The 24,313-nt window shown below is 62.2% G+C and overlaps 1 protein-coding gene across 5 annotated transcripts in view; it reads left to right on the forward strand.

Moving 5' to 3' along the window:
- The window catches only part of LRP1 (LDL receptor related protein 1), a 79,060-nt gene that overhangs the window by 52,346 nt on the left and 2,401 nt on the right, over positions 1-24,313 (forward strand). For 4 of the 5 annotated variants that reach the window (XM_004276518.3, XM_033440411.2, XM_033440410.2 and 1 more), the window contains 44 exons: positions 64-188; positions 468-845; positions 2,247-2,436; positions 5,690-5,894; positions 6,261-6,453; positions 7,063-7,188; positions 7,395-7,523; positions 7,793-7,912; positions 8,122-8,235; positions 8,540-8,689; positions 8,767-8,889; positions 9,225-9,341; positions 9,504-9,632; positions 9,872-9,994; positions 10,074-10,214; positions 10,310-10,500; positions 11,355-11,538; positions 11,675-11,760; positions 11,934-12,053; positions 12,481-12,668; positions 12,805-13,010; positions 13,558-13,746; positions 14,341-14,489; positions 14,907-15,000; positions 15,114-15,230; positions 15,455-15,574; positions 15,940-16,062; positions 16,219-16,344; positions 16,716-16,832; positions 17,523-17,629; positions 17,733-17,865; positions 18,494-18,613; positions 18,764-18,886; positions 19,223-19,363; positions 19,446-19,580; positions 19,659-19,778; positions 20,782-21,050; positions 21,521-21,699; positions 22,199-22,305; positions 22,551-22,667; positions 23,130-23,306; positions 23,451-23,591; positions 23,711-23,884; positions 24,130-24,291. In XM_004276518.3, coding sequence (XP_004276566.2) covers positions 64-188; positions 468-845; positions 2,247-2,436; positions 5,690-5,894; positions 6,261-6,453; positions 7,063-7,188; positions 7,395-7,523; positions 7,793-7,912; positions 8,122-8,235; positions 8,540-8,689; positions 8,767-8,889; positions 9,225-9,341; positions 9,504-9,632; positions 9,872-9,994; positions 10,074-10,214; positions 10,310-10,500; positions 11,355-11,538; positions 11,675-11,760; positions 11,934-12,053; positions 12,481-12,668; positions 12,805-13,010; positions 13,558-13,746; positions 14,341-14,489; positions 14,907-15,000; positions 15,114-15,230; positions 15,455-15,574; positions 15,940-16,062; positions 16,219-16,344; positions 16,716-16,832; positions 17,523-17,629; positions 17,733-17,865; positions 18,494-18,613; positions 18,764-18,886; positions 19,223-19,363; positions 19,446-19,580; positions 19,659-19,778; positions 20,782-21,050; positions 21,521-21,699; positions 22,199-22,305; positions 22,551-22,667; positions 23,130-23,306; positions 23,451-23,591; positions 23,711-23,884; positions 24,130-24,291 — 6,578 coding nt within the window. The remainder of the gene's footprint in view (positions 1-63; positions 189-467; positions 846-2,246; positions 2,437-5,689; positions 5,895-6,260; positions 6,454-7,062; positions 7,189-7,394; positions 7,524-7,792; positions 7,913-8,121; positions 8,236-8,539; positions 8,690-8,766; positions 8,890-9,224; positions 9,342-9,503; positions 9,633-9,871; positions 9,995-10,073; positions 10,215-10,309; positions 10,501-11,354; positions 11,539-11,674; positions 11,761-11,933; positions 12,054-12,480; positions 12,669-12,804; positions 13,011-13,557; positions 13,747-14,340; positions 14,490-14,906; positions 15,001-15,113; positions 15,231-15,454; positions 15,575-15,939; positions 16,063-16,218; positions 16,345-16,715; positions 16,833-17,522; positions 17,630-17,732; positions 17,866-18,493; positions 18,614-18,763; positions 18,887-19,222; positions 19,364-19,445; positions 19,581-19,658; positions 19,779-20,781; positions 21,051-21,520; positions 21,700-22,198; positions 22,306-22,550; positions 22,668-23,129; positions 23,307-23,450; positions 23,592-23,710; positions 23,885-24,129; positions 24,292-24,313) is intronic. The other variant, XM_033440412.2, reaches the window with a different exon arrangement.

Here is a 24,313-nt window from a genome sequence, read left to right on the forward strand (position 1 = left end):
GCCATCCGTCCCCTCCCCCCGGCCCCGGATGACATCCTGCTCGTGGTCCTTGCCTTCCCCCAGGACTCACGCCAACGGCTCCATCAAGCGCGGGAGCAAGGACAACGCCACAGACTCCGTGCCCCTGCGAACGGGCATCGGCGTCCAGCTCAAAGACATCAAAGTCTTCAACCGGGACCGACAGAAAGGTGAGGCTGGGGCTCCGGGCTGGGCAAGAGAGGCCGGAGGGCCCCATCTGGGAGCCCAGAGTGAGAAGGGCTGGGAGAGAACTTAGACCCACAGGGCACCCTCTAGGGTCCCACGAGGCTGAGGAGTTGAGCACAGGGGCCTGGAGGGTTGTCTGAACTGGGGATACCGAGGCAGAGCCGGGCGCCAACCAGCGTTTCCACCTCGGCTGAGATGACAGAGGCACCAAGGTGGCCCTGCCCTCTGTAACCTCCGCCTTCCCGGTTTCCCCCCACCCCCAGGCACCAATGTGTGTGCAGTGGCCAACGGCGGGTGCCAGCAGCTGTGCCTGTACCGGGGGGGCGGGCAGCGGGCCTGCGCCTGCGCCCACGGGATGCTGGCTGAAGATGGGGCGTCGTGCCGCGAGTACGCGGGCTACCTGCTCTACTCGGAGCGCACCATCCTCAAGAGCATCCACCTGTCGGATGAGCGCAACCTCAACGCGCCGGTGCAGCCCTTCGAGGACCCTGAGCACATGAAGAACGTCATCGCTCTGGCCTTCGACTACCGAGCGGGCACCTCCCCGGGCACCCCCAACCGCATCTTCTTCAGCGACATCCACTTTGGGAACATCCAGCAGATCAATGACGATGGCTCGGGCAGGACCACCATTGTGGAGAGTGAGCCCAGACTTCCATTCTTCCCAGCAAGTGGAGGCGGGGGAGTGCAGGGAGGGTCAGCACAGACTCAGGGTAGAGAAGCCACAGACACCAGCCAGCCCACCCCTGCCCCGGATCGGAATCCCGCCTGCCTCGGTGTCCCTGACATACGGCCACTGAATCACACAGCACCCATTGCAGTTCCTTGAAAGTCTCTCCTCAACTGGAGGCAGAGTTGGCCCCCTCTGGTCCTGGTTCTGCCCCCAGGCTACACAGAATAAGCGGAAACTCTCCCCTGTGTGTCCACTGCTCACAGAACAGGCTGCAGAGATGGGGCGGGTGTAACCCCAGACACAGGATTTTAGTCACCTGGGCGAGTTTTCTGTGCTCTCTCAGCCTCAGATTGCTCGCCAGTGCACAGAGACAGGATGACCTGAGACGACAGGTGGGAGAGCTTAGCTCGGCGCAGGGCACATTGTGTGAGCTCCATAAAGGGTGGGGGGGTTAGAGCTGTCATCCTAGGACAGCCTTTCAGCTCTTTGAAAACTGCTATTTTATTCCACTAGTTTTCTCTTCTCCGGGCTGGATGCTCCTAGGTCCTTTGACTCATTCATTTGTTCATGCATTTATCACTCCTGTCCGTAAAGACCTGCCAGGCGCGGAACTAGGTGCCGGGTATACAGTGGTGATAAAAACAGACCTGTCTTTCAACCTCCTTGGCCCTTGTCTGCCTCACAGAATCCAGTCCCCACATCTGTCTAAAAATGTAGTGTCCAAAGCTGAACTCAATACTCTGTAATCGTAGCTCGATCGGGAGAGACTGGCAGAAGTGTCCCCTCTCTCCGGGCCATTGTTCGGGCTACAATACTTCTATTAACGCAGCTTTCTGGCAACCACATCGCCAGACAGCTTGAAGTCACTGAAACCCCTGAGGCTTTTTCTCTTAACCTAAGTTCTGCTACGTCTCTTTCATCACGCACTTAGTTCTTAACCTGAGCCTAAGATGTCTACCAGACAATTCAGTTCAGGGTCTTTTTAAGTAGGAAGCTCCCCAGTACAGCCCACGTGGGATCTGATTTACTGAAATCCAGTTTGCGCCCAACTTGGTAGAACTTTAGCTCCAGGAAGTGTGACCACAGCATAAAGCCAAATCTATCCAGCCATGGGAGGACACACAAAGAAGGGTTAGGGGGATGGACCATGGATCATTTGTGTGGGAAATAGGGGGGTGCAGAAGGGGCTGGGGGCACCGAGGGCCACACCCACACACACTCCCCAGCTCCCACACTTCCCATCCAGCCCCACATATGCCAAGGGAGGGGGTGCCCCAGGCCATCCCCTTAGCGTGGGGATACCCAGGCTGCCCCTTCGCTCTGCTCTCTGGCCCTGTCCTGACCCATCGCTGCTCCTGTCTCCTCGCAGACGTGGGCTCCGTGGAAGGCCTGGCCTATCACCGTGGCTGGGATACTCTCTACTGGACAAGCTACACGACATCCACCATCACCCGCCACACGGTGGACCAGACCCGCCCGGGAGCCTTCGAGCGTGAGACGGTCATCACCATGTCTGGAGACGACCACCCAAGGGCCTTTGTGCTGGATGAGTGCCAGAAGTGAGCTGCGGGCCCAGGGCATGGGGACAGCGGGCCACAGGGTGGCAGGAACTGCCCCTAGGCAGACCAGGAAAGGGGATGCAGGAGCAGGAGAGGCTGGCTCTAACCTGAGCTCAGCCACTTCCTTGCTGTGTGACCTTAGACCAGCTGCGTGACCTCTCTGAGCTTTGGTTTCCTCATCTGTAATATGAGGACAATAGCATTTCAGGTGCCTCATCAAGGGGAGGATGAGAGAGCTGTGGAGGACCCTCTGACTTGGTGATTAATTGATTCATTCATCAGAGAGCCATGTTCAAGGCACATAGTAGGTCCTCTGTCTTTCTGGGTCTCCAAGCTTCAAGCAAAGGTTGTTCACTGAACATCTGTTGTGTGGAAGCCTTGAGCTGGGCCCATTCAAGCCACCTAGCTGGGGAGAGAAATCACTGGTGGGAAACTGCTGACGGCACAGGGCTGGATATGATGACCGAGAGGCAGCACGGGGGCGGTGGGTTGGCACAGGGCCTGGAATTGCAAAGGCCAGGGAAGGGCAGCCCGGATAAGAGCTTTGAGCAAGCGCCAGAGGAGGGAGGGCTCCAGGCAGGGAAGGACTTCAAGGGGCCTCAGCCACGCCCAGCCCAGTTGAGGTGCTGGGGCTGGGGGTGCGGGGGGGTGCCGGGGGGTTGGTGGGGGACAGGCTTGAGGAAGCCCAGGAGGCTGGGCTAAGGTTGCCAAGGGAGAATTTGGGAGGAAACCCCCCAGCATGGTACACACCCCCAGCCTCCACCCACTCTGCTCTCCTGCAGGGGCAGCCCCCGGCCCCATCACGTGGGCCTCTGGTGAGCCCCCAGCCTCACCTTAGGACTGCTGGCCCACATTCTAGCAAAACTTTGTTCCCCTGGATTTAGCAGCGCTTGGAATGTTTTCCCAAAGCTTTACTAGGAAACTAAGGAACAAACAAAACCCAAAAGCAGCTACTTAGAAACAGTGAGTGCACCAAACCTAGATTCCTTACCCTGATGTAACTCACGCCTGGCCCAAAGCCGGCCTGCCTGACACCGCCAGCTAGCTCGAGGGTCCTTCCTGCCTCGGTCCTGTCCCGCACGTACGCGGCTCACGACGGAGATCCCGTCTTCCCCGCTGTGACCCTCGGCGGCTTCACCTGCCTGGGGCTGGCCCCCCGGGCCCGTCCCTCGTGAGCCTGGAGCTTCCACGGGGGGGCCGTGCTCTGGGCCCCCGGCCTGCCTCTCACGTTTGATTCAGAGCCCACTAATTTCCTTTGCTCTGAGCTCAGGGGACTCGGTCCTTCACTCAGCAGAGTGTTGAGAGCCAGCGGCGTGCTGAGGGTCCGATGGGGAGCAGGGCTGTGTCGGCCCTTTGCCGGCACATTTGATTCTTACCCTCACGGGGCTGCAGGGGGCCCACGAGTGGGCGACGAGGACCTGACCCGGGCTGGAAGTCAGGGAACGCACTCTCAAGGGGCAATGCATGAGCCAGGTCTGCGAGGCGACAGGGTGAACTGAAGCCGGGCAGGGCACAGGAGAAAGAGCCGAACCGTCTGGGACAGGCCCTCCCTTGGCCAGAAGGAGCGAGCGCTTTGGAGGAATGGGAGGGAGCCCGTGCGGAGGGGGCAGCGGCCCCCCCCCAGCCCGGTTAGAAAGTCGCCGCAACCCTGGGTGCTGACTGCCTGCCCCTCAGGAAAGCCTCCGCACCATTCCCCACGGCCCTTTCCCGGGGAGTGGTTTTACCAAACTTGGGATCCACAGTGACAGCACGGATTGTTCTGCCACGTGTAGCAGTTTATAACGATAGGAGGAAAGCCACTTCCCAGCACAGAGTGTGCTGTACCTGAGGGTGTGGGTGGCCCTGATGGGGAGGAAGATGGCTCTAGCAGCTGCCTCGGGACACCCGTTTTCTCTTGTGGAGGCCAGAGGGAGATGCCTCCGTCTGCGCCCATCCTGATTCCAGGAGCCACCAGAACCCCGCCCCTTCCCCTGATGAGGCCTTTAAAACCAGGGCTTTATCCTCATGGGCTCAGGAGCAGCCAGCACCTCCTTAATGGGAGGGAAGCATCCTTTTCCTACCTGAGCACAGTGGCAGGATGGAGAGACGGGGAGGGGGAGTGTTCAAAAGAGTGAGACCTGGAGAGGTTTGAGGAGATAAGTCCAGCAGCTCTGCGAGACAGCTCTATAGCCAGAACAGCAGAAGGATGAGGGACACAGGGGCCTGGGGGTTGGGAGGCAGAGGGCAGGTCCTGTGAGGGAACTGAAAAGCGGATCTGGCTTTGGTGTAGCTCAATGCTTTCCAAAGTCCAGGGTGCATGAGGGTGGCCTGGGGAGCGCTGGCAAGTCTGGTTCCCTGGCCTCACCCTACCCTAACTGCACGTGAATCTCCAGGACAAAGACCCAGGAATCGCCATCCAATGCAGGTGGTCTGAGGACCACACTGACACCAGTGTAGTGCTTGACCAGCCTGGGGGTCTTCCACACCCGCCTCTGGGGCCTCGCCACCACCCCCACCCGAGAAGCACGGCATAGCTGGGCGTTCCCACCACCTCCTTCACTGAAAGGAAGCCGAGGCTCAGAGGGGCCAAGAGGGATGCTTAGGTCAGAGCTAGTAAGGGGCAAAGCTGAGGCTCAGATCCCTAATGTGCAAAGGCCTTAAATTACGGAGAAGGCGACTCTTGGGAACTTGATGGTAGAATCCATGCGTCCCCAGGACCTAGGACACACTAGACACTCAATGGCTTCCTGAATGCCAGGAGAAGAGAGAAATGAGGGAAAAAATAATAGAAAATCCTCAGATAGAACACACAGCTGTCGTTTAATCCTCAGACCCCTCTATGGGGCAGGTAGTAGTATTCCCATTTCATAGAGTGGGAAACTGAGGCACACAGGGGTTAAGTAACTTGCTAAGGTTCCTAGATGGTCAGTGCTGGAGCCGGGATGGAACCCCAGAGGCTGATTCACTTGGCTACGCTGTCTCAGTAAACGCAGGTGGCCATTTCACAGACACTGAGAAGCACTGGTGCACGTGCACACACACACACACACACACACACACACACACATGCAAGCTGTCTGTGTGGCAGCCCTTCCCAGGCACTGGGGCTGTGTTGGCCTTGGTGGCTCTGAGGTTGCCTGTGGTGCAACCTCAGGTGTCTAGCTGACACTCTGGCCGACCCCCGGGTCTGGCTGTCTGCACGCCCGGGCCTGGTCCCTCCATGGCGGACTCCCTGGCTTTGAGTCCTGATCTCCGTGGCCCTCTCTCCTCCCAGCCTGATGTTCTGGACCAATTGGAACGAGCAGCACCCCAGCATCATGCGGGCAGCCCTGTCAGGAGCCAACGTCCTGACTCTCATCGAGAAGGACATCCGCACCCCCAATGGCCTGGCCATCGACCACCGGGCCGAGAAGCTCTACTTCTCCGACGCCACCCTAGACAAGATCGAGCGGTGCGAGTATGACGGCTCCCATCGCTATGTGAGTCTCCGGGGCAGGCGGGACGGGCGGCACGAGGGGGCTGACGCTGGGGTACTGCCGGTCAGCCAGGGAGGAGATTGGCCAGGCACGGAGCAGGAGAAAGGGAGGCCACCTGACATGGTGGGAAGAGCCAGGGGGCAGTGGGGAGTCCCAGTCAGACCCTGACCTTGCCACTTCGCCATCCTCAGCCTTCCAGGCTTGGTTTCCTCAGCAGTTAAATGAGGAAAGTGATCACAGGTCTCTGCAAATCCTGCCCCTTCTGCGACTGTGTCTGAGGAGCCGGGCCCCTGGTCCCTGGAGCCAGCTGCAGGGGGTGGAGGTGGGGGCGAGAGTGATCCCTTCGACGGGCTGATGCTGTCTCCCCAGGTGATCCTGAAGTCAGAGCCCGTCCACCCCTTCGGGTTGGCTGTGTATGGGGAGCACATCTTCTGGACCGACTGGGTGCGGCGGGCCGTGCAGCGGGCCAACAAGTACGTGGGCAGTGACATGAAGCTGCTGCGCGTGGACATCCCCCAGCAGCCCATGGGCATCATCGCCGTGGCCAATGATACCAACAGCTGTGAGTGGGGCCGCTGCCACCAGCCTTGCTCTCCTGCCCCCTGTGCCAGCATGTACACACACACACACACACACACACACGCACACGCACACACACACAACTGGTCTGATTCACATCTTTGGACACCCCCAGCACACGCTCTAGCCATTCCTCCCACTCAGAACCACACCTACCCGCCAGAACCTGATCTCACACCCATCCCAGGCGCTGCCTACTCCACCCTCTGTGTGCACGAGCACAGACACGGTCCCACACTGGCTTGACGACCAAGGGTCCCACACACAGATCTGCAGCTGTCCCGGCCTCTCACACACTCCTCACACATGCCCCGGGGTGCCCACCACTACACACACGACCTTAGGCTTGACTCTCCCCAGAGTACAGCTCAGAGCCCCAGTCACCCCACCTAAGAGCACACACATCCTCAATGACCTCAGGCTCACCCAAACGCTCCCACCCGGCCTTCCCACGGCAGCCCCCGCCCCAGCCGTGAGCCGCCGTGTCACAGGTGGTGCCAGGAAGCTCAGCGAAGCTGTTGGGGGTGGGGGGCGTTCTGCATGTGCACAGCAGAGGACGCGCTTAGCCCACTGTCCTCCATCCCTGCCTCAGGCGAACTCTCCCCTTGTCGCATCAACAACGGGGGCTGCCAGGACCTGTGTCTGCTCACTCACCAAGGCCATGTCAACTGCTCCTGCCGAGGGGGCCGCATCCTCCAGGACGACCTCAGCTGCCAGGGTGAGAGGGGGAGGAGGGAGGAGGGCACTGACGGGGGGCCCTGGGCGTAGATGGGGACCGTCTCCTCCCAGACTCTCCAGCAGCCCAGCCCCACAAAGCCTTTCATCATGGTGCGACGGGATGGCCTCAGTTCCTGGGGGGAGAGGCGTACGGGCACTCAGAGCCCCAGGGCCCCGCTCAGGAAGCTCCCCCACCTTCCCCCGCAGCGGTGAATTCCTCGTGCCGAGCTCAAGACGAGTTCGAGTGTGCCAATGGCGAGTGCATCAACTTCAGCCTGACGTGCGACGGCGTCTCCCACTGCAAGGACAAGTCTGACGAGAAGCCGTCCTACTGCAGTAAGGAGCCTCCTCCAGCCCCAGAGCCCCCGCCCGCGCCCCCAGGCCCCACCTCCTGAGTCACCAGCCTCAGGCCTCAGCAGGGCGGGGCGTGGGAGTGAGAGGAGCAGAAGCCGCCCCCCGCAACCCCGACCGGAGAAGGAGTCGAGCCCCGTGCCGGCCCGTTGCAAAGCCTCAAGTTTGTCAAGGGAGCAAACGCAGGACGTCTCATCAGAGGCAGCCCCTGCCCTGTAGCTGCTGCTGACTGTGGCCTGCTCCCCACTCTGCAGATACACGCCGCTGCAAGAAGACTTTCCGCCAGTGCAACAATGGGCGCTGTGTGTCCAACATGCTGTGGTGCAACGGAGCAGACGACTGTGGGGACGGTTCTGATGAGATTCCCTGCAACAGTGAGTGCGACCCGTGCCGGGCCTCTGACCGCCCCCAAGCCTGCCCCCCCCCACTTGCTGATCTTTGGTCCCCAGGCCCCAAGGAGTCTGGTTCAGGGCACTATATGATGGGGCTGGACAGGCACTTTGGGCCGGGAGCCCTGGCCTGGGCCTGCCTGGCCCCCCCAGGGAGGACCCCGCCTGATGGCACGGGGTGGGTGCTCTTCTAGAGACGGCCTGCGGCGTGGGCGAATTCCGCTGCCGGGACGGCACCTGCATTGGGAACTCCAGTCGCTGCAACCAGTTTGTGGACTGTGAGGATGCCTCGGACGAGATGAACTGCAGTGAGTGATGCCCCTTTCCTGGGTGCCTCCTCGGGTGCCCTGCCCTCCTGTCCGGGCTCCTCTGCCTTCCCTCTGGCCCACGTGGCAGCCTCAGTCCCCTCCCAGTCTGCCCCAGGCCTGGGCTCCCTGAGACTCAGGGAGGGGGCAGGGAGTGGAAAGTGTGGGCAGAGCACCACCCCCCACCCCCCACCGAACAACACGGTTCAACTTTCTAAAACGCTTGAAGGCTCCGTACGGGCCAGCAGCTCTAAGGGAGGGTGTTTGGAGGGAACCTGGTGTCACCCCTCATCCTCGCCTTCGCCAGGCGCCACCGACTGCAGCAGCTACTTCCGCCTGGGGGTGAAGGGCGTGCGCTTCCAGCCCTGTGAGCGGACCTCCCTCTGCTACGCGCCCAGCTGGGTGTGCGACGGCGCGAACGACTGCGGGGACTACAGCGATGAGCGCGACTGCCCAGGTCCGACCAGGGGGCAGGTGTGCGGTGGGCAGCGGACCCCCGAGGCGGCTGCGCCTTCATGCCTCCCTCGCCCCCAGGTGTGAAGCGCCCCAGGTGCCCCCTGAACTACTTCGCCTGCCCTAGTGGGCGCTGCATCCCCATGAGCTGGACGTGTGACAAGGAGGACGACTGTGAACATGGCGAGGACGAGACCCACTGCAGTGAGTGACCGCAAGCACCCGCTCACCTGAGCTAGGCACCCAGAGGACCTGTGGGGTTGGGGCTTCGCCTTAGCCACTGAGACCCTGTCCAGGCCCCACCTCTTGGTTCCTTCGCAGGAAATGCCCTCCTTTGAGAAGGGCACCCAGGGCTTCACCCCGTGCCCCCAACCCAGACCCTCAGGCTCTGAGATGGGGGCCGTCTCTCCAGCCCCTGCTGAGCCCCCCACAGAGGGTGCCATGGGGGTGTCTCTCCCATCCGTCCTCTGGCATCTACCTGCCGAGCTGAGTGACCCGCCCTCTCTCCCCCATCTAACTGTGGCTTCCGACTGCCCCAGACAAGTTCTGCTCAGAGGCCCAGTTTGAGTGCCAGAACCATCGCTGCATCTCCAAGCAGTGGCTGTGTGATGGCAGCGATGACTGCGGGGACGGCTCGGACGAGGCCGCTCACTGTGGTGAGAGGGGCCTGGGGTCTGGCTGGGGAGGTGGCCCCGGGAAGGGCAGGGCCCCCCACGCACCCCACCAGGGACAGCACAGAAGTGGGCACGTCACCCCAGCTGCCTGGCCCTGCTCCTTCCACTCTTGCGTCTCTCAGTGGCTCCCTGTTCCCTCCACAGAAGGCAAGACGTGTGGCCCCAGCTCCTTCTCCTGCCCGGGCACCCACGTGTGCGTCCCCGAGCGCTGGCTCTGTGACGGTGACAAGGACTGTGCTGACGGCGCTGACGAGAGCGTCACAGCCGGCTGCTGTGAGTGGTGGGGCCGTGGTCTCACTTTGCAGGAGGGGAGACCGAGGTCCGGGGGAGGAAGTGTTTCCGCGGGGGTCACTCAGGCGGTCAGTGGCAGAGCCCTGTCTACAGCCCAGGTGTCCAGACGCCCCGTCCAGCGCTCTGCCCCTTCTACCACTCAGACCACAGGAAGGTTGTGGGGAGACAGTCAGCAGCCGGGCGGGCGGGGGCTGAGGGGCCATGTCCGCCTGTGTCCGCAGTGTACAACAGCACCTGTGAGGACCGCGAGTTCATGTGTCAGAACCGCCAGTGCATCCCCAAGCACTTCATGTGCGACCACGACCGGGACTGCGCCGACGGCTCGGACGAGTCCCCTGAGTGTGGTGAGCCCAGGGCCGTGGTGGGAGGGGCCCCGCCCTCCACGCACGGGCCGCCAGCCTCACCTGCCCCCTCCCACCGCAGAGTACCCGACCTGCGGCCCCAACGAGTTCCGCTGCGCCAACGGGCGCTGCCTGAGCTCCCGCCAGTGGGAGTGCGATGGTGAAAACGACTGCCACGACCAGAGCGACGAGGCCCCCAAGAACCCGCACTGCACCAGCCCAGGTGGGCCCCGCGCCCGGCTCCCTCCCCACGCTCGGCCCGGCCCCGTCCCCCAGACGGCCCAGGGCCCGGCTGACCCGCCACCTCCGTCCCCCCAGAGCACAAGTGCAACGCCTCCTCGCAGTTCCTGTGCAGCAGCGGGCGCTGCGTGGCCGAGGCGCTGCTTTGCGACGGTCAGGACGACTGCGGCGATGGCTCAGACGAGCGCGGCTGCCACGTCAACGAGTGCCTCAGCCGCAAGCTCAGCGGCTGCAGCCAGGACTGCGAGGACCTCAAGATCGGCTTCAAGGTGCGCTGTGCCCCGGGTGGGAGCCTGCACGCTCCCGAGCCGGGCTGGGACTCCTTCCTCCATCCCTCATTCATTTATTCATCAGTTCATCCATCCAACGAGGGCTAACTCAGCGCCTATTCTGCCAGGCAGTGTTCTAGGCACTGGGGACCCAGCATTGAGCACAACAGACATCTCTGCTTAGTTGGTTCTGCATCTGTTTGGGAGGTAGAGCCAGCAGGCTTTGCTGGCAGATGAGGTCAGGGGCACGAGAGAAGGAGGGGCACGCGGATGTCAAACAGGCGCCAGATGCGCAGGCCTGCAGTCCAAGGGGGAGGCCAGACAGGAGAGAGAGGCTGGGAGCTGTCACCATAGAGACGGCATTTAAGTCATGAGTCTGGATGAGATCCCGAAGCGGGCCAGTGTAGACGACAACGAGGGCGGTCCGAGGCCGGAGCCCTGCGCTCAGCCACACTGAGGGCAGTGAGGTGAGGGGGGAGCGGCAGCGGAGCCTGAGCAGGGGCAGCCTTGGGGGCAGGAGAGCAGCCCAGCGAAGAAGGTGCTGGAGGAAGAGGTGATGGGCTGTCGGATGAGGCTCGCGGGTCACGTAAGAGGAGGCCTGAGCCTCGACCTCGGGACGCAGAGTCGTGGCAGTCACTGGGGACTCACGCCAGTGGTTGGGGTGGGGGTGAGAGCCAGACGGCTGGCGTGGGCCAGCTCAGTGCCGGTGTGCTGCCTGCTTCCCTCGGTGAGGCACAGCCAGCCACCCAGGGTGGAGGGCGCTTCTGACCCTCGGTCTCGAGGTGAGAGGCCTGCAGTTCCTGGGGCGGCCCAGACCCCTGCCCGTGCCCACCCCAGGCTCCCTGTGCCCACAGTGCCGCTGCCGCCCCGGCTTCCGCCTGAAGGACGACGGCCGGACGTGCGCTGACGTGGACGAGTGCAGCACCACCTTCCCCTGCAGCCAGCGCTGCATCAACACCCACGGCAGCTACAAGTGTCTGTGCGTGGAGGGCTACGCCCCCCGCGGCGGCGACCCCCACAGCTGCAAAGCTGTGACTGGTGAGACGGGGGCTTAGAGGGTGTGCCGCTGGCCCTGGCAGGCAGCCAGGGGCTGGGGCGGGCGGGCTGGAACGGCAGGGCTGAAGGCAGGCTGGGGACGGGGGTGCTAGAATGAGCCGGCCTCCTGTGCCTCCAGACGAGGAGCCGTTTCTGATCTTCGCCAACCGGTACTACCTGCGCAAGCTCAACCTGGATGGCTCCAACTACACGCTGCTTAAGCAGGTGCCAGACCCGCCCTCCTCACCCCGCTGCCTCCCCAGACCCACAGCTACGTCCCTCACCCAGTACAGCCCCCCGTTCTCCGCACTCGGGCCCAGGGCCATCCCCCCACTGACTTCTCCCGCCGCCCACGTCCTGACTCTTCGGTCACCCCTCTGCTCACCCCCCAAACCAAGGGCCTCAACAACGCTGTCGCCTTGGACTTTGACTACCGAGAGCAGATGATTTACTGGACAGACGTGACAACGCAGGGCAGCATGATCCGAAGGATGCACCTTAACGGGAGCAACGTCCAGGTGAGGCTGGGCGCAGAGTCAGCCCGTGTCCCTGCCCAGGGGGCCCTCTCTGCTTCAAGGCCATCTCCCCTTCTTCCCACCCACCCCACTGAATTATTCCTTTTCCCCGCTCCACACTGAGTCACTGCAGGACTCTGCCTGTCCTTACTCCTCTCTCCCCTAAGCCCAGCGAGCGAGGTCTAGGAGATTCCCGTCTCTCTTTCCCTAATTAGCAGTAAGTTCCCCTCCTGTCTGACCTCCCTTAAACCTGTGCTCCCAGGCACCGTGGTGTTTGGGTTGTGGTCTCTCTCATCCAGAGACCCCTATCCTCGAGCCTGGGCTGACACCATGCCCGGGGCTGGGCCTTTTCCATCCACTGTGCTCCTAGAGCGGCTGAGGGTCCTGCCCCAACTCACCCAGGGCCCTTCCGCCCTGCCCCTGCCCGCAGGTGCTGCACAGGACGGGCCTCAGCAATCCCGACGGGCTGGCTGTGGATTGGGTCGGCGGCAACCTATACTGGTGTGACAAAGGCCGGGACACCATCGAAGTGTCCAAGCTCAACGGGGCCTATCGCACGGTGTTGGTCAGCTCTGGCCTCCGTGAGCCCAGGGCTCTGGTGGTGGACGTGCAGAATGGGTACGTGGGCGAGGAGGGGTGGGGGAGCCTCTGAAAGCAGCTGGTACACTCGGGCGTCCAGGCCCAGCCTCCCTGCAGGCTCCTGGTGGGACCAGTTGCTGGATATCTCAGGGCTGACTGCTCACCCACCTGACAGGTACCTGTACTGGACAGACTGGGGGGACCACTCACTGATCGGCCGGATCGGCATGGATGGGTCTGGCCGCAGTGTCATCGTGGACACCAAGATCACGTGGCCCAACGGCCTGACCCTGGACTACGTCACCGAGCGCATCTACTGGGCCGACGCCCGTGAGGACTACATTGAGTTTGCCAGCCTGGATGGCTCCAATCGCCACGTCGGTCAGTGTGCCAGTGAGGCTGCCCAGGCACAGCAGACCTAGTGGGGATGGGGGTTCTGAAGCTACAGGGGATCAGGCCTTTGGGGCAAGAGTAGGCTTAAAAGCCAGAGGGCATGGTCTGAGGACACCACCCACCGGGGGTCTGGGGCTTCAGAGCACCCCAGGGTATGCCCCCTGGATCCGCCCAGGCATGAGGAATCCACCAGCTCCCTCGGGAAGGAGAGAGAGAGGCACCTTTCCACGCACAGTTTCAGATGACAGGCCCCGAGGAAGGTGGGAGCAGAAGGGCTGGGGCTGGCGTACCCAGGACGCCCCCACTCCCTCCCAGGGAACCGTAGAGTGTATTTGAGCAGGAACCTGTTGTCAGACAGGCCAGGAGTTGCGTTTCAGCTCTGCCACTTACCAGCTGTGCGGCCAGGGGCTGGAGCTGGGCTAGTGCCCCCCTCACAGGGCTGCTGTGGGGTTAAGGGCCCAGTAGGGAAGGCGCCCAGTACTACTCGGTGCTGACCGGCTGCCCGGCCTGTCCCCCGGCCCCCTGCCGCCCTCAGTGCTGAGCCAGGACATACCGCACATCTTCGCCCTGACCCTGTTCGAGGACTACGTCTACTGGACCGACTGGGAGACAAAGTCCATCAACAGAGCCCACAAGACCACGGGCACCAACAAGACGCTTCTCATCAGCACACTGCACCGGCCCATGGACCTGCACGTCTTCCACGCCCTGCGCCAGCCTGACGGTAAGCGGCCGAGGACCGAGAGCCGACCCCGCTGAGCCAGGCACGAGGGGCCCCTGCGGTGGGACGGGGCCCCACTGTCTCAGCAGGGCTGCCAGGCCACCCCTCCCCCAGCGCTGACCAAGCAGCGCCTGCAGACACCAGGAGATTCGGAGGCCTGTAGACAGGCTACGTTCTGGCTCTCGGGAGCTACAGTCCAGCTGGGGTCCAGCCCGAGAACCTTGTAGCAGCGAGGCCCTGAGGCCGTCCAGTAGAGCAGGTCTGGGTGGAGACCACCAAGGCCAGACCCCGAAGGCAGGCAGGCCAGAGCTGAGGGGGAGAGCACAGGGGAGGCAGCGTGTGGGGTTCGGGTCCAGCCTGATCCTGGGACCTCAGCAGAGTCCTCTCCTATCTCTGGCTTCAGCTCCCTCCTGAAAGAGCAGGGTCTGGACCCATCCCACCTCTGCCCGGGATAGATGGGCCAGGCAGCCTTTGGAAGACCAGAAAACGTGTTACCAGTGAGCACTGCCCTCGCCCCGCCAGAGGCCGGCGGCCCAGGGAGCAGTGGTCCATACACTGGGCCAGTCCGCCACCCTCTAACCACGTTTCCTCTGGCAGTGCCCAACCACCCCTGCAAGGTCAACAATGGCGGCTGCAGCAACCTTTGCCTGCTGTCCCCCGGGGGCGGCCACAAGTGTGCCTGTCCCACCAACTTCTACCTGGGCGGCGATGGGCGCAACTGTGTGTCCAACTGCACAGCCAGCCAGGTGAGGTTCTTCCCCAGACCCCGCTCCCCATACCTCGTTCCCCGATCTCCCACACCACTACCTGCACTCCTCCTGGGACCCCAGCACCCGCCCTACTGTCCTCACACATCTGGTTTTCCCACGCTAACACCCCCGCATTTCTTGCCTACCTCTTGTCTCCCCACAGCAATACTTTTACACCCGTCACCTCACACAAACACCCCACCCCCTAACCCTGACTCCCCCCCACGACCTCCACACAGATGCCCCCTCGCCTGGCCTTCCTGCGCTCACCACACCCCAGCCTCCCATCCAGCTCAACCTCCCCCCAAGATACCTGACCCCCCTGCTTCTTTGAGACATCCCGGCCCCTCGAAAGAAAGCCTCCCGAGGTCCCCAGACCCCCACCAACCCCTCTCGCCCCCACCTGCCCTCCAGTTTGTGTGCAAGAACGACAAGTGCATCCCCTTCTGGTGGAAGTGTGACACGGAGGACGACTGCGGGGACCACTCGGACGAGCCCCCGGACTGTCGTGAGTGCCCGGGTGGGGTGGCAAGAGGGCCCTGCGTCAGGGCCGCCTGACTCCCAAGGCCCCGAGTGGCCCGCCCCCCGGCCCTGCTGACGCTGAGCCTCCCCTCCCGGCAGCCGAGTTCAAGTGCCGCCCAGGGCAGTTCCAGTGCTCGACGGGCATCTGCACGAACCCTGCCTTCATCTGTGACGGGGACAACGACTGCCAAGACAACAGTGACGAGGCCAACTGCGGTAAAGGGCCGCCCTCCCGCCCCGCCTCGTCCTCCCCGGGATTTGGGGGTTTGGTAACTGCGCTCCCAGGGCAAGGAGGCCCAGCCCACAGCGGCCACCTCTCCAGGCTGGACTCCTGCTTCTCCAGCCCTGGGCCTGCGCTCTCCCCCCGAGGGAGTGGGCCCCCGCCCCTCCCGAATCCTGCACCCACCGTTAGTTACCCTCCCCTCCTGCCACCCCCACAGACATCCACGTCTGCTTGCCCAGTCAGTTCAAGTGCACCAACACCAACCGCTGTATTCCCGGCATCTTCCGCTGCAATGGGCAGGACAACTGCGGAGACGGGGAGGACGAGAGGGACTGCCGTGAGTGCCCCGGGTGGTGGCAGGGAGGGGGGTGGTGGAAAACGGGCACGGAAACGCGATTCACATTGAAATCTAGCCCCTGCTTCTTCTAGGGGTCGTGCTGCTCTCAAGTAATGTTACTAGATGAGCAACATAAATTATATGGGGTGTGACTTGGTTTGCTCGTAAAATCATTATGCACGTCGTAGAGATGTGCGGATCCAGAAGACAAAATCACCAAAGTTGAAGATGATTTTCCTTCCTCCCAAGAAATTGCTGGCAGGACCAGGACAAGGCCAGGGCTTGGGAGAGGGAGAAAATGGGGATCTTGAACTGTGCGGGGGAGGTGGAATGGGCAGGTCCTCATTCTCTCCCCAACCCTGCAGCCGAGGTGACCTGTGCCCCCAACCAGTTCCAGTGCTCCATCACCAAGCGCTGCATCCCCCGAGTCTGGGTCTGTGACCGGGACAACGACTGTGTGGACGGCAGTGACGAGCCCGCCAACTGCAGTGAGTCTCCTGGAGCCCACCCTCCCTCCACAGTGTCTGCTGCTCCCACCACCCCCACGTGTGACCCCCCTCGGTGGCCGCTCCCACCCAGACCGCACCCTCACAGTGCATTCCTGAAAGGAGCCTCCCCCTCATCACTGGGCCACCCCCTTGCAGCCCAGATGACCTGTGGAGTGGACGAATTCCGCTGCAAGGACTCGGGCCGCTGTATCCCGGCGCGCTGGAAGTGTGATGGAGAGGACGACTGCGGGGACGGCTCGGATGAGCCCAAAGAAGAGTGTGGTGAGCTTCCTCAGCCCTGCTCCAGGGAAAGGCACCTGACGGGGAGGGCTGGGGCTGCCTGCCGCCTGGGTCCTACTCCTGTCTAATTCCCGTCCCCACTCCTGCCAGCACCTCATCGGCACACACCTGGCCACCCTATGGGACCTGTCGATCCCCTCCCCAGAGCAGCTCTGTCCTTTCGTGTCCCTCCTGCCCCAGAAGTCCCCAAAGACTCCACATCTCAGAACGCAGCCTGGACTCCCACTGCTGACCTTTGTGTCAGGCTGGAATGCCCACTCTCCCGCTCCTGGCCATCCTGACCGCACCTTCCGGGGCCCTGACGTCTGCCCCCCGCTCTATCCCTGACTGCCCCTCAATCTTGCCTCTTCTAGACGAGCGTACCTGTGAGCCCTACCAGTTCCGCTGCAAGAACAACCGCTGTGTGCCGGGCCGCTGGCAGTGCGATTACGACAACGACTGTGGCGACAACTCCGATGAGGAGAGCTGCAGTATGTCCCCTACCCCGTCCCCCCCGGCCCAGCAGGTGTCCTCCCCCAGGAGACCTCCCCGCTCAGTGCCCCTGCCCCACCGCCACCAGGCTGCACGAGAGCAGGTGGCTGCTTCCCAGGGCTGGGGGTCAGGAGCTCCCTCCCGCCTCACCCCACCCCACCCCGCTCCATGTTGTGTATTTGAGTTTGTGCCATTTCACCTCATCTCATGTTTCTCTCCATTTTCACACTGTCCTCTTGGGGTTGCAGAGGTAGGTGTCTCTGATGTGCCCGTGCTCCTACCACATCCCCCTGCTGCTGCCCCAGAGCCCACCTGTCCCCGTGCTGTGCCAGCCCATCCTCCTTTACTGGCCTCTCCCTAAACCTTGGTGCTTGTCTTAGTGGTCTTGCCCCTCCCTTGCCCTCCCCACACACAGTCTGTCCTGAGGGCAGGGCCAGGGACCCGTGCCCTCTCTCATGTGTCTGCCCAGACGGGTAAGTGTGAGTGCCCTCTGGGCCTGACCGGTCCTATGAGGGCAGCCAGTTGGCTTGCCCAGGATTAGTTGAGCATCTTGGTCATTATGCCAGTCAACGGTGGCCTTCAGGGACTCAGGGATGGGTGATATTGCTCTGCAAGGGCTGGAGATGCTCTCGAGGGCTGAGTCCGTATGCCCACCCTTCTGGGGCCTGTCTCTCCCCTGTCCTTCCCAGCCCCTCGGCCCTGCTCTGAGAGTGAGTTCTCCTGTGCCAATGGCCGATGCATCGCTGGGCGCTGGAAATGTGATGGGGATCATGACTGTGCAGATGGCTCAGACGAGGTGGGCAGGGAGACCAGAAGGAGGGAGGGATGGCCTTAGAAGAGTCAGGGCAGGCCTGCAGGGGTGCCCAGGTCTGACCAGGATGCTGCTCCTGCGCCCACAGAAAGACTGTACCCCCCGCTGTGACATGGACCAGTTCCAGTGCAAGAGTGGTCACTGCATCCCCCTGCGCTGGCGCTGTGATGCAGATGCTGACTGCATGGACGGCAGTGACGAGGAAGCCTGCGGCACTGGCGGTGAGCCCCTCCAGCTCGGCTCCCCAGCCCTCCCACCCTACCGCCACCCCGCAATAGCACTTAATCAGGAGCCAGTTGGGTTGAAATCCAGCAGAAACCTGTGGGCTGTGTCCACCCAGGCCCCATCCCACAAGTTCCAACACAGCAGTCAGCTGCCCTGAGAAGTAAAGTCCCTGCTCACTTTCCTTTCCTGGGGCAGTGGGCGGGCCGGGTGAGAGAAGGTTGGCGCTTGGAGCAGTGAGGGCCGATATACTAGCTCTGCGCTGGTGGGCTAAGGACAGGGATTGGAACCTAGGTCTCCTGACTCCCAGCTGAGTGTACCTGCCATTGAACTACAGTAGGCCCCGGAGCCCTGCCACACCACCAGAGAAAGAGGGCTCTCTGGACTCCTCTGGACACTTCCCCAAAAATGCCTCTTCTCCCCTAAATACCAGAGGAGGCAGTTCTGCCCAGCTTACCCGGCTGGTAGAAAATTAGGAAACTCGGGTTCGATCTGGTGGTACCACCGCTTTCCCCGTGTTCCCTCTAGGTCTCTGCCCCTGGAGGGAGGGGTCTGGGCAAGACCCGGGCCGCCAGCAGCCTGGGGCTCTGGGCTCATTCTTTACTCTTTGCTCCCCCTGACGCCCAGTGCGGACCTGCCCCCTGGACGAGTTCCAGTGCAACAACACCCTGTGCAAGCCTCTAGCGTGGAAGTGCGACGGCGAGGACGACTGCGGAGACAACTCAGACGAGAACCCAGAGGAGTGCGGTGAGGCTCCTGGGGCGGGGCGGGGCTCCCAGGCGGGGGCGGGGCTTCTGTCGGGGCGTGGGCGGGGTTCTGACGCACCCCGGTGGCCCTCGGCCCCCCCCCGCCCCCCCTCCCAGGCTGATTCTGACTTGTCTCCTCTCGCTGCTGCAGCCAGGTTCGTGTGCCCTCCAAACCGGCCCTTCCGTTGCAAGAACGACCGCGTCTGCCTGTGGATCGGGCGCCAGTGCGACGGCACGGACAACTGCGGGGATGGGACTGATGAGGAGGACTGTGGTGAGCAGGGGGCCAGTAAGAGGGAGCCTGAGGCGCCTAGAGTGGGGGTGCTGCAGGCAGTGGGGCTGGGCCAGGTGGGCTCATCATCTGTTGAGCCGATTCACCGGGAGAGGGGAGGATCCACTGCCGGGAGCCTGGAGGCCCTGTCTTGTTGGGAAAGAAGCCCCTGAGGAAGGTGTTGAGGTGGAGACTGAGAATCTGGATGTTTAACCAGCTTCCCCTGAAGCTTGACAGCCAGGCTTGGGACCCCCTCCACCCGTGACTGACTGGGGGTTCCAGTGGGAAGAGGGGGCAGGGTGGTAAATACCCAGGACCTCAAGCCCCGCCCTCCCCCAGAGCCGCCCACAGCCCAGACCCCCCACTGCAAAGACAAGAAGGAGTTTCTGTGCCGGAACCAGCACTGCCTCTCCTCCTCGCTGCGCTGCAACATGTTCGATGACTGCGGGGACGGCTCTGACGAGGAGGGCTGCAGCATCGGTGAGACCCGGCGTGCTGGGGCGGGGTTTGGCCGGGAGGGGCTGAGAGCCGAAGCCCAGGCCTAGACTCTCTGTCTTTGCAGACCCCAAGCTGACCAGCTGCGCCGCCAACGCCAGCATCTGCGGGGATGAGGCACGCTGCGTGCGCACCGAGAAAGCCGCGTACTGTGCCTGCCGCTCTGGCTTCCACACGGTGCCAGGCCAGCCTGGATGCCAGGGTAGGAAGGTGGGGCCCAGCGGGGAGGGCAGAAGCCCCAGATGCAAGACTTTCCATGACCCTCCCGTGTAACCCCCAGACATAAACGAATGCCTGCGCTTCGGCACCTGCTCACAGCTCTGCAACAACACCAAGGGCGGCCACCTGTGCAGCTGCGCGCGCAACTTCATGAAGACGCACAACACCTGCAAGGCGGAAGGTGGGAGCTGGGAGAGGACGAGAGAGGGGGCGGGGCTTACAATGCCAGGATAAGAAACGGGACCTGGAACGCCGTGTTTTCCCCCAAGCACCCTTGCCCAAGCTTGAAATGCCAGACCCTCAGTACAGCTTTCTGCACTCCATTCTGGCAGCCATGCAGGGGCCCGAGGTCCTGGGGCTGAGGAAGTTTGGGGGCAGAGCACGCAGGCGGCATCACCACACTTACAGAGCCAAGTGTACCCCACTTGCCTATTCCCATTATGCTTTTTTCATGTTTATTGAGGTATAATTGACAAAATTGTAAGATATTTAACGTGTGCAAGGTGATGATTTGATGTGCAAACGCCTTGTGAAAGGATTCCCCCTGCATCGAGTTAACACATCCATCAGTTCACGTATTTACTTTTTTTTTTTTTTTTGGTGAGAACATGTAAGTTCTACACCCACATATGCTTTGACACACACCTGCACCTTCCTCACGCCTGTATACAAACACACCCCACATCCATGTATGCACACCCAGGCACACACACACACTGTGCACACACAACCCCACCACACGTGCCCAAGTGCACGCAGATGCCCATGCACACCTGCCCCCCTCCGTGGCCATGCTCACCCCCACATGTGTGTGCACCTGCAAGCAGATATCAGTGTGGAGCAGGGACCGTGGTGATGCTAGCAGAGGCCACGAGGAGGCAGAAGTCCATGAGGCTGGAGGAGGAGGGTCAGCAGGTCACACTAGATCATCTCAGGAGAGGAGAGGAGGGGAGGGGAGGGGAGTTCCAGGGGCTGAGGCTAGAGTCCTCAAGCCTGGCTCTGGGGCAGGATGACAGAGGCTTCTGACTGGGTCAGATGGTTTGATTAGGAGAAGAGACATTGTTAGTGTGAAAGGCACTGGGCTGGGTGGGGAGCACGTTGCGGCGGCTCCTTCCAGCACCAGGCCCAGCAGCCCCCAGCCCCACCTTTCACGCCCACCAACATCTGGTCTCTTGTCCCTCCAGGCTCTGAGTATCAGGTCCTGTACATCGCTGATGACAACGAGATCCGAAGCCTGTTCCCCAGTCACCCCCATTCGGCTTACGAGCAGGCCTTCCAGGGTGACGAGAGTGTCCGCATCGATGCCATGGATGTCCATGTCAAGGCTGGCCGCGTCTACTGGACCAATTGGCACACGGGCACCATCTCCTACCGCAGCCTGCCACCTGCTGCGCCTCCCACCACTTCCAATCGCCACCGGCGACAGATTGACCGGGGTGTCACCCACCTTAATGTGAGCACCCAGCCTGGGGTGGGACCTACGTGGAGGCACGGGCTGGGTGGGAAGACTCCAAAAAGCAGACTGTTCAGAGCAGAGTTTGCAGAGGACAGAGGAAGGGCCAAAGGGTGAGGCTGGCATGCAGGGCAGACTCCGGATTACGTCATGAGGCACGGACAGCAGGTAGACAGAGCAGCCCCATTGTCAGTAGGTGTTTCTGCCGCATGGCAGCCCGAGGCGACAGGGCACAGGGGGCACCTGGCCAGCAGCATCAGAGCCACGTTCAGTTCCTGATCGTCACAGCCAGCCCACTAGCTAACCTATTCCATCTTACTAACCTATTTCGTCTCTTTGGGCTTTACTCTGTTCCTCAATAAATCAGGGTCGCAATATCTAGCAGGGACAGGCTGACCGGGTGTCAGGGGGCTGGACAATGGGCAGGAAGACAAAAGGTGGAAGCCTCAAACTGTAACCCCCTCATCCAGATTTCAGGGCTCAAGATGCCAAGGGGCATCGCCATCGACTGGGTTGCCGGGAACGTGTATTGGACCGACTCGGGCCGAGATGTGATTGAAGTGGCGCAGATGAAGGGCGAGAACCGCAAGACGCTCATCTCCGGCATGATTGACGAGCCCCACGCCATCGTGGTGGACCCGCTGAGGGGGTGGGCAGGGGTCCTGGGGAGAGGCATCTGGGCTGGGGCTAGGAAGCCCCTGGGTTGGAGGTGGGTGCCCAGCATCCCCCGGCTTGTCCTTCCTCTCCCAGACCAGCCTGAGGTCAGAGTCCTCTGCAGGCCCCTGGGTCTTCCAGGCTGCGCCCAGCCCTGGCCCTCCCTGACGCTGCCTGGGGTCCTGCTGGCCTGCTCAGGTGGGGCCTGACCTCCACTTGGCTGGCTGTCACGGGCAGCCAGCTTCTGGGCTTCTCCTCTGCTCCAGGGGGCAGCTCTGCCTACTTAGACGACTCTGGAGCAGCACAGTGTGGTTTTAGAGTAAAAGATCTTTAACCTGGTCAGGAAGTTGACTCCCCCCACTTCTCTCTGGAGGAGGTGGACAAGAACACCCTCCTCTCTGTGTACCCAGCAGTCTCTGTGCCCTGTGCCCACCTTGAGTGGCCTCCTGTGGGAGCCCAGGTCCTAGCCACACTCACTCCTTCTCCCTCCCCAGCACCATGTACTGGTCAGACTGGGGGAACCACCCCAAGATTGAAACAGCAGCCATGGATGGGACCCTTCGGGAGACACTGGTACAGGACAACATCCAATGGCCCACAGGTCCGTGCAGAATTGGGCAGGGGATGTGGGAGGGGTAGGCTCGCTGAGCCTGGGGCCACACAAAAGGTAGGGGAAGAGGCTTGGACTGGGATGGGACAGATGGGTTGTGGAGGCTTTTCCCAGAAGAGGTGATTGGGAGTGATCATGGGAACAGGGTGGAACTGTCCCAAACATGGAGACAGTCCTGCTTGCTCCCCCAGCCTGGGGCAGGGGGCTGGGCCCTCACAGTGCTCTCTGCTCCCCAGGCCTGGCCGTGGATTACCACAATGAACGTCTGTACTGGGCGGATGCCAAACTCTCAGTCATCGGCAGCATCCGGCTCAACGGCACTGACCCCATCGTGGCTGCTGACAGCAAACGAGGTCAGAGTCCACCAGCAGCCTCGGGCCCTTGTCCTCCCCTCTGAGCCCAAGGCCTCACCTAGCACCTACCATCCTCCTCAGCCTGGCCCTCAACAATCTTGCAGTGCGTTTCAGGCCCCTCCCAACCAGACACCCCCTGCACCAGTCCTGCAGGCCTGAGGCTCACCCTGACCCTCTGGGCCACTTTTCCATTCATTCATTCTACCAAAGAGTATTGAGCTGCGTGGAGGCAATATGGGTAATAATAGGAACTCAGCCAATGTGAGAAGAGGGAGCAGAAGTTGACCCTGACCCCAGACGTCTAGGGCTGATGGGACCTTTTGCCAGTAGTGGCCACAGCAGGAGGAACAGGTTGAGGAGAGTTTGCTTTGGGATGTTTGAGTTAGAGGTACCTGGGAGCCTTGGCGCCCACTGTCCTGGAGAGTGTGACCAGGGCCTGAGTCCCCTCTGACCCCTCCGCAGGCCTAAGTCACCCCTTCAGCATCGATGTCTTTGAGGATTACATCTATGGCGTCACCTACATCAATAATCGTGTCTTCAAGATCCATAAGTTTGGACATAGCCCGTTGATCAACCTGACGGGGGGCCTGAGCCACGCCTCGGATGTGGTCCTGTACCACCAGCACAAGCAGCCTGAAGGTGAGTGGAGACGGAGAGCCCAGGCTGGGGCAGGGAAGGCCAGGGGGTGCCGAGTCTCCAAGCTGCAGCCTCAGGTCCTGGTGGGCAGGGGAGGTGCTGGGTCCACAGGGCTCAGCATCCTCCCACCCCTGCCCTCACCTGCAGTGACCAACCCTTGTGACCGCAAGAAGTGCGAGTGGCTCTGCCTGCTGAGCCCCAGTGGGCCTGTCTGCACCTGTCCCAATGGGAAGAGACTAGACAATGGCACCTGTGTGGCCGTGCCCTCGCCAACGCCCCCGCCGGACGGTATGCTCACGCCCCTCTCCGGTCCCCCGTCCCGTGCTCCAGAGCCCTCCTCCCTACAGCCCCTGAATTCCCCTCACCACCCCCCGGCTCTCCACCCCCCGCCATGATCCTTCCTGCAGCTCCTCGGCCCGGAACCTGTAACCTGCAGTGCTTCAATGGTGGCAGCTGCTTCCTCAATGCACGGAGACAGCCCAAGTGCCGCTGCCAGCCCCGCTACACGGGCGACAAGTGTGAGCTGGACCAGTGCTGGGAGCACTGTCGCAACGGGGGCACGTGTGCTGCCTCCCCTTCCGGTATGGCCTTCAGTTCTCCTGCCGGGACTCCTCCCGGCCCCTGGGCCCCCAGCCCCTCCAGCAAGCCGCCTGCACTCAGACAAATCCCCAGCCCCTGCCCGGCCTTACTTCACCCCTGCCCCCAGCCCCGTGTTGCTTTCCTCTGCCGTCTGCCCTCCGCCCAGGCCCTCCCAGCCCTGTTCCCCTGCAGCAGGGCAGGGCGGCTCAGTGGGCCACAGCCCCGCTCACACATCCTCTCCCGCCAGGCATGCCCACGTGCCGGTGCCCCACAGGCTTCACGGGCCCCAAATGCACCCAGCAGGTGTGTGCGGGGTACTGTGCCAACAACAGCACCTGCACCGTCAACCAGGGCAACCAGCCCCAGTGCCGATGCCTGCCTGGCTTCCTGGGCGACCGCTGCCAGTACCGTGAGTGAGCCGTCCCTGGGCT

This window comes from Orcinus orca, chromosome 11 (assembly GCF_937001465.1).
Source record: "Orcinus orca chromosome 11, mOrcOrc1.1, whole genome shotgun sequence".
Lineage (NCBI taxonomy): Eukaryota > Metazoa > Chordata > Mammalia > Artiodactyla > Delphinidae > Orcinus > Orcinus orca.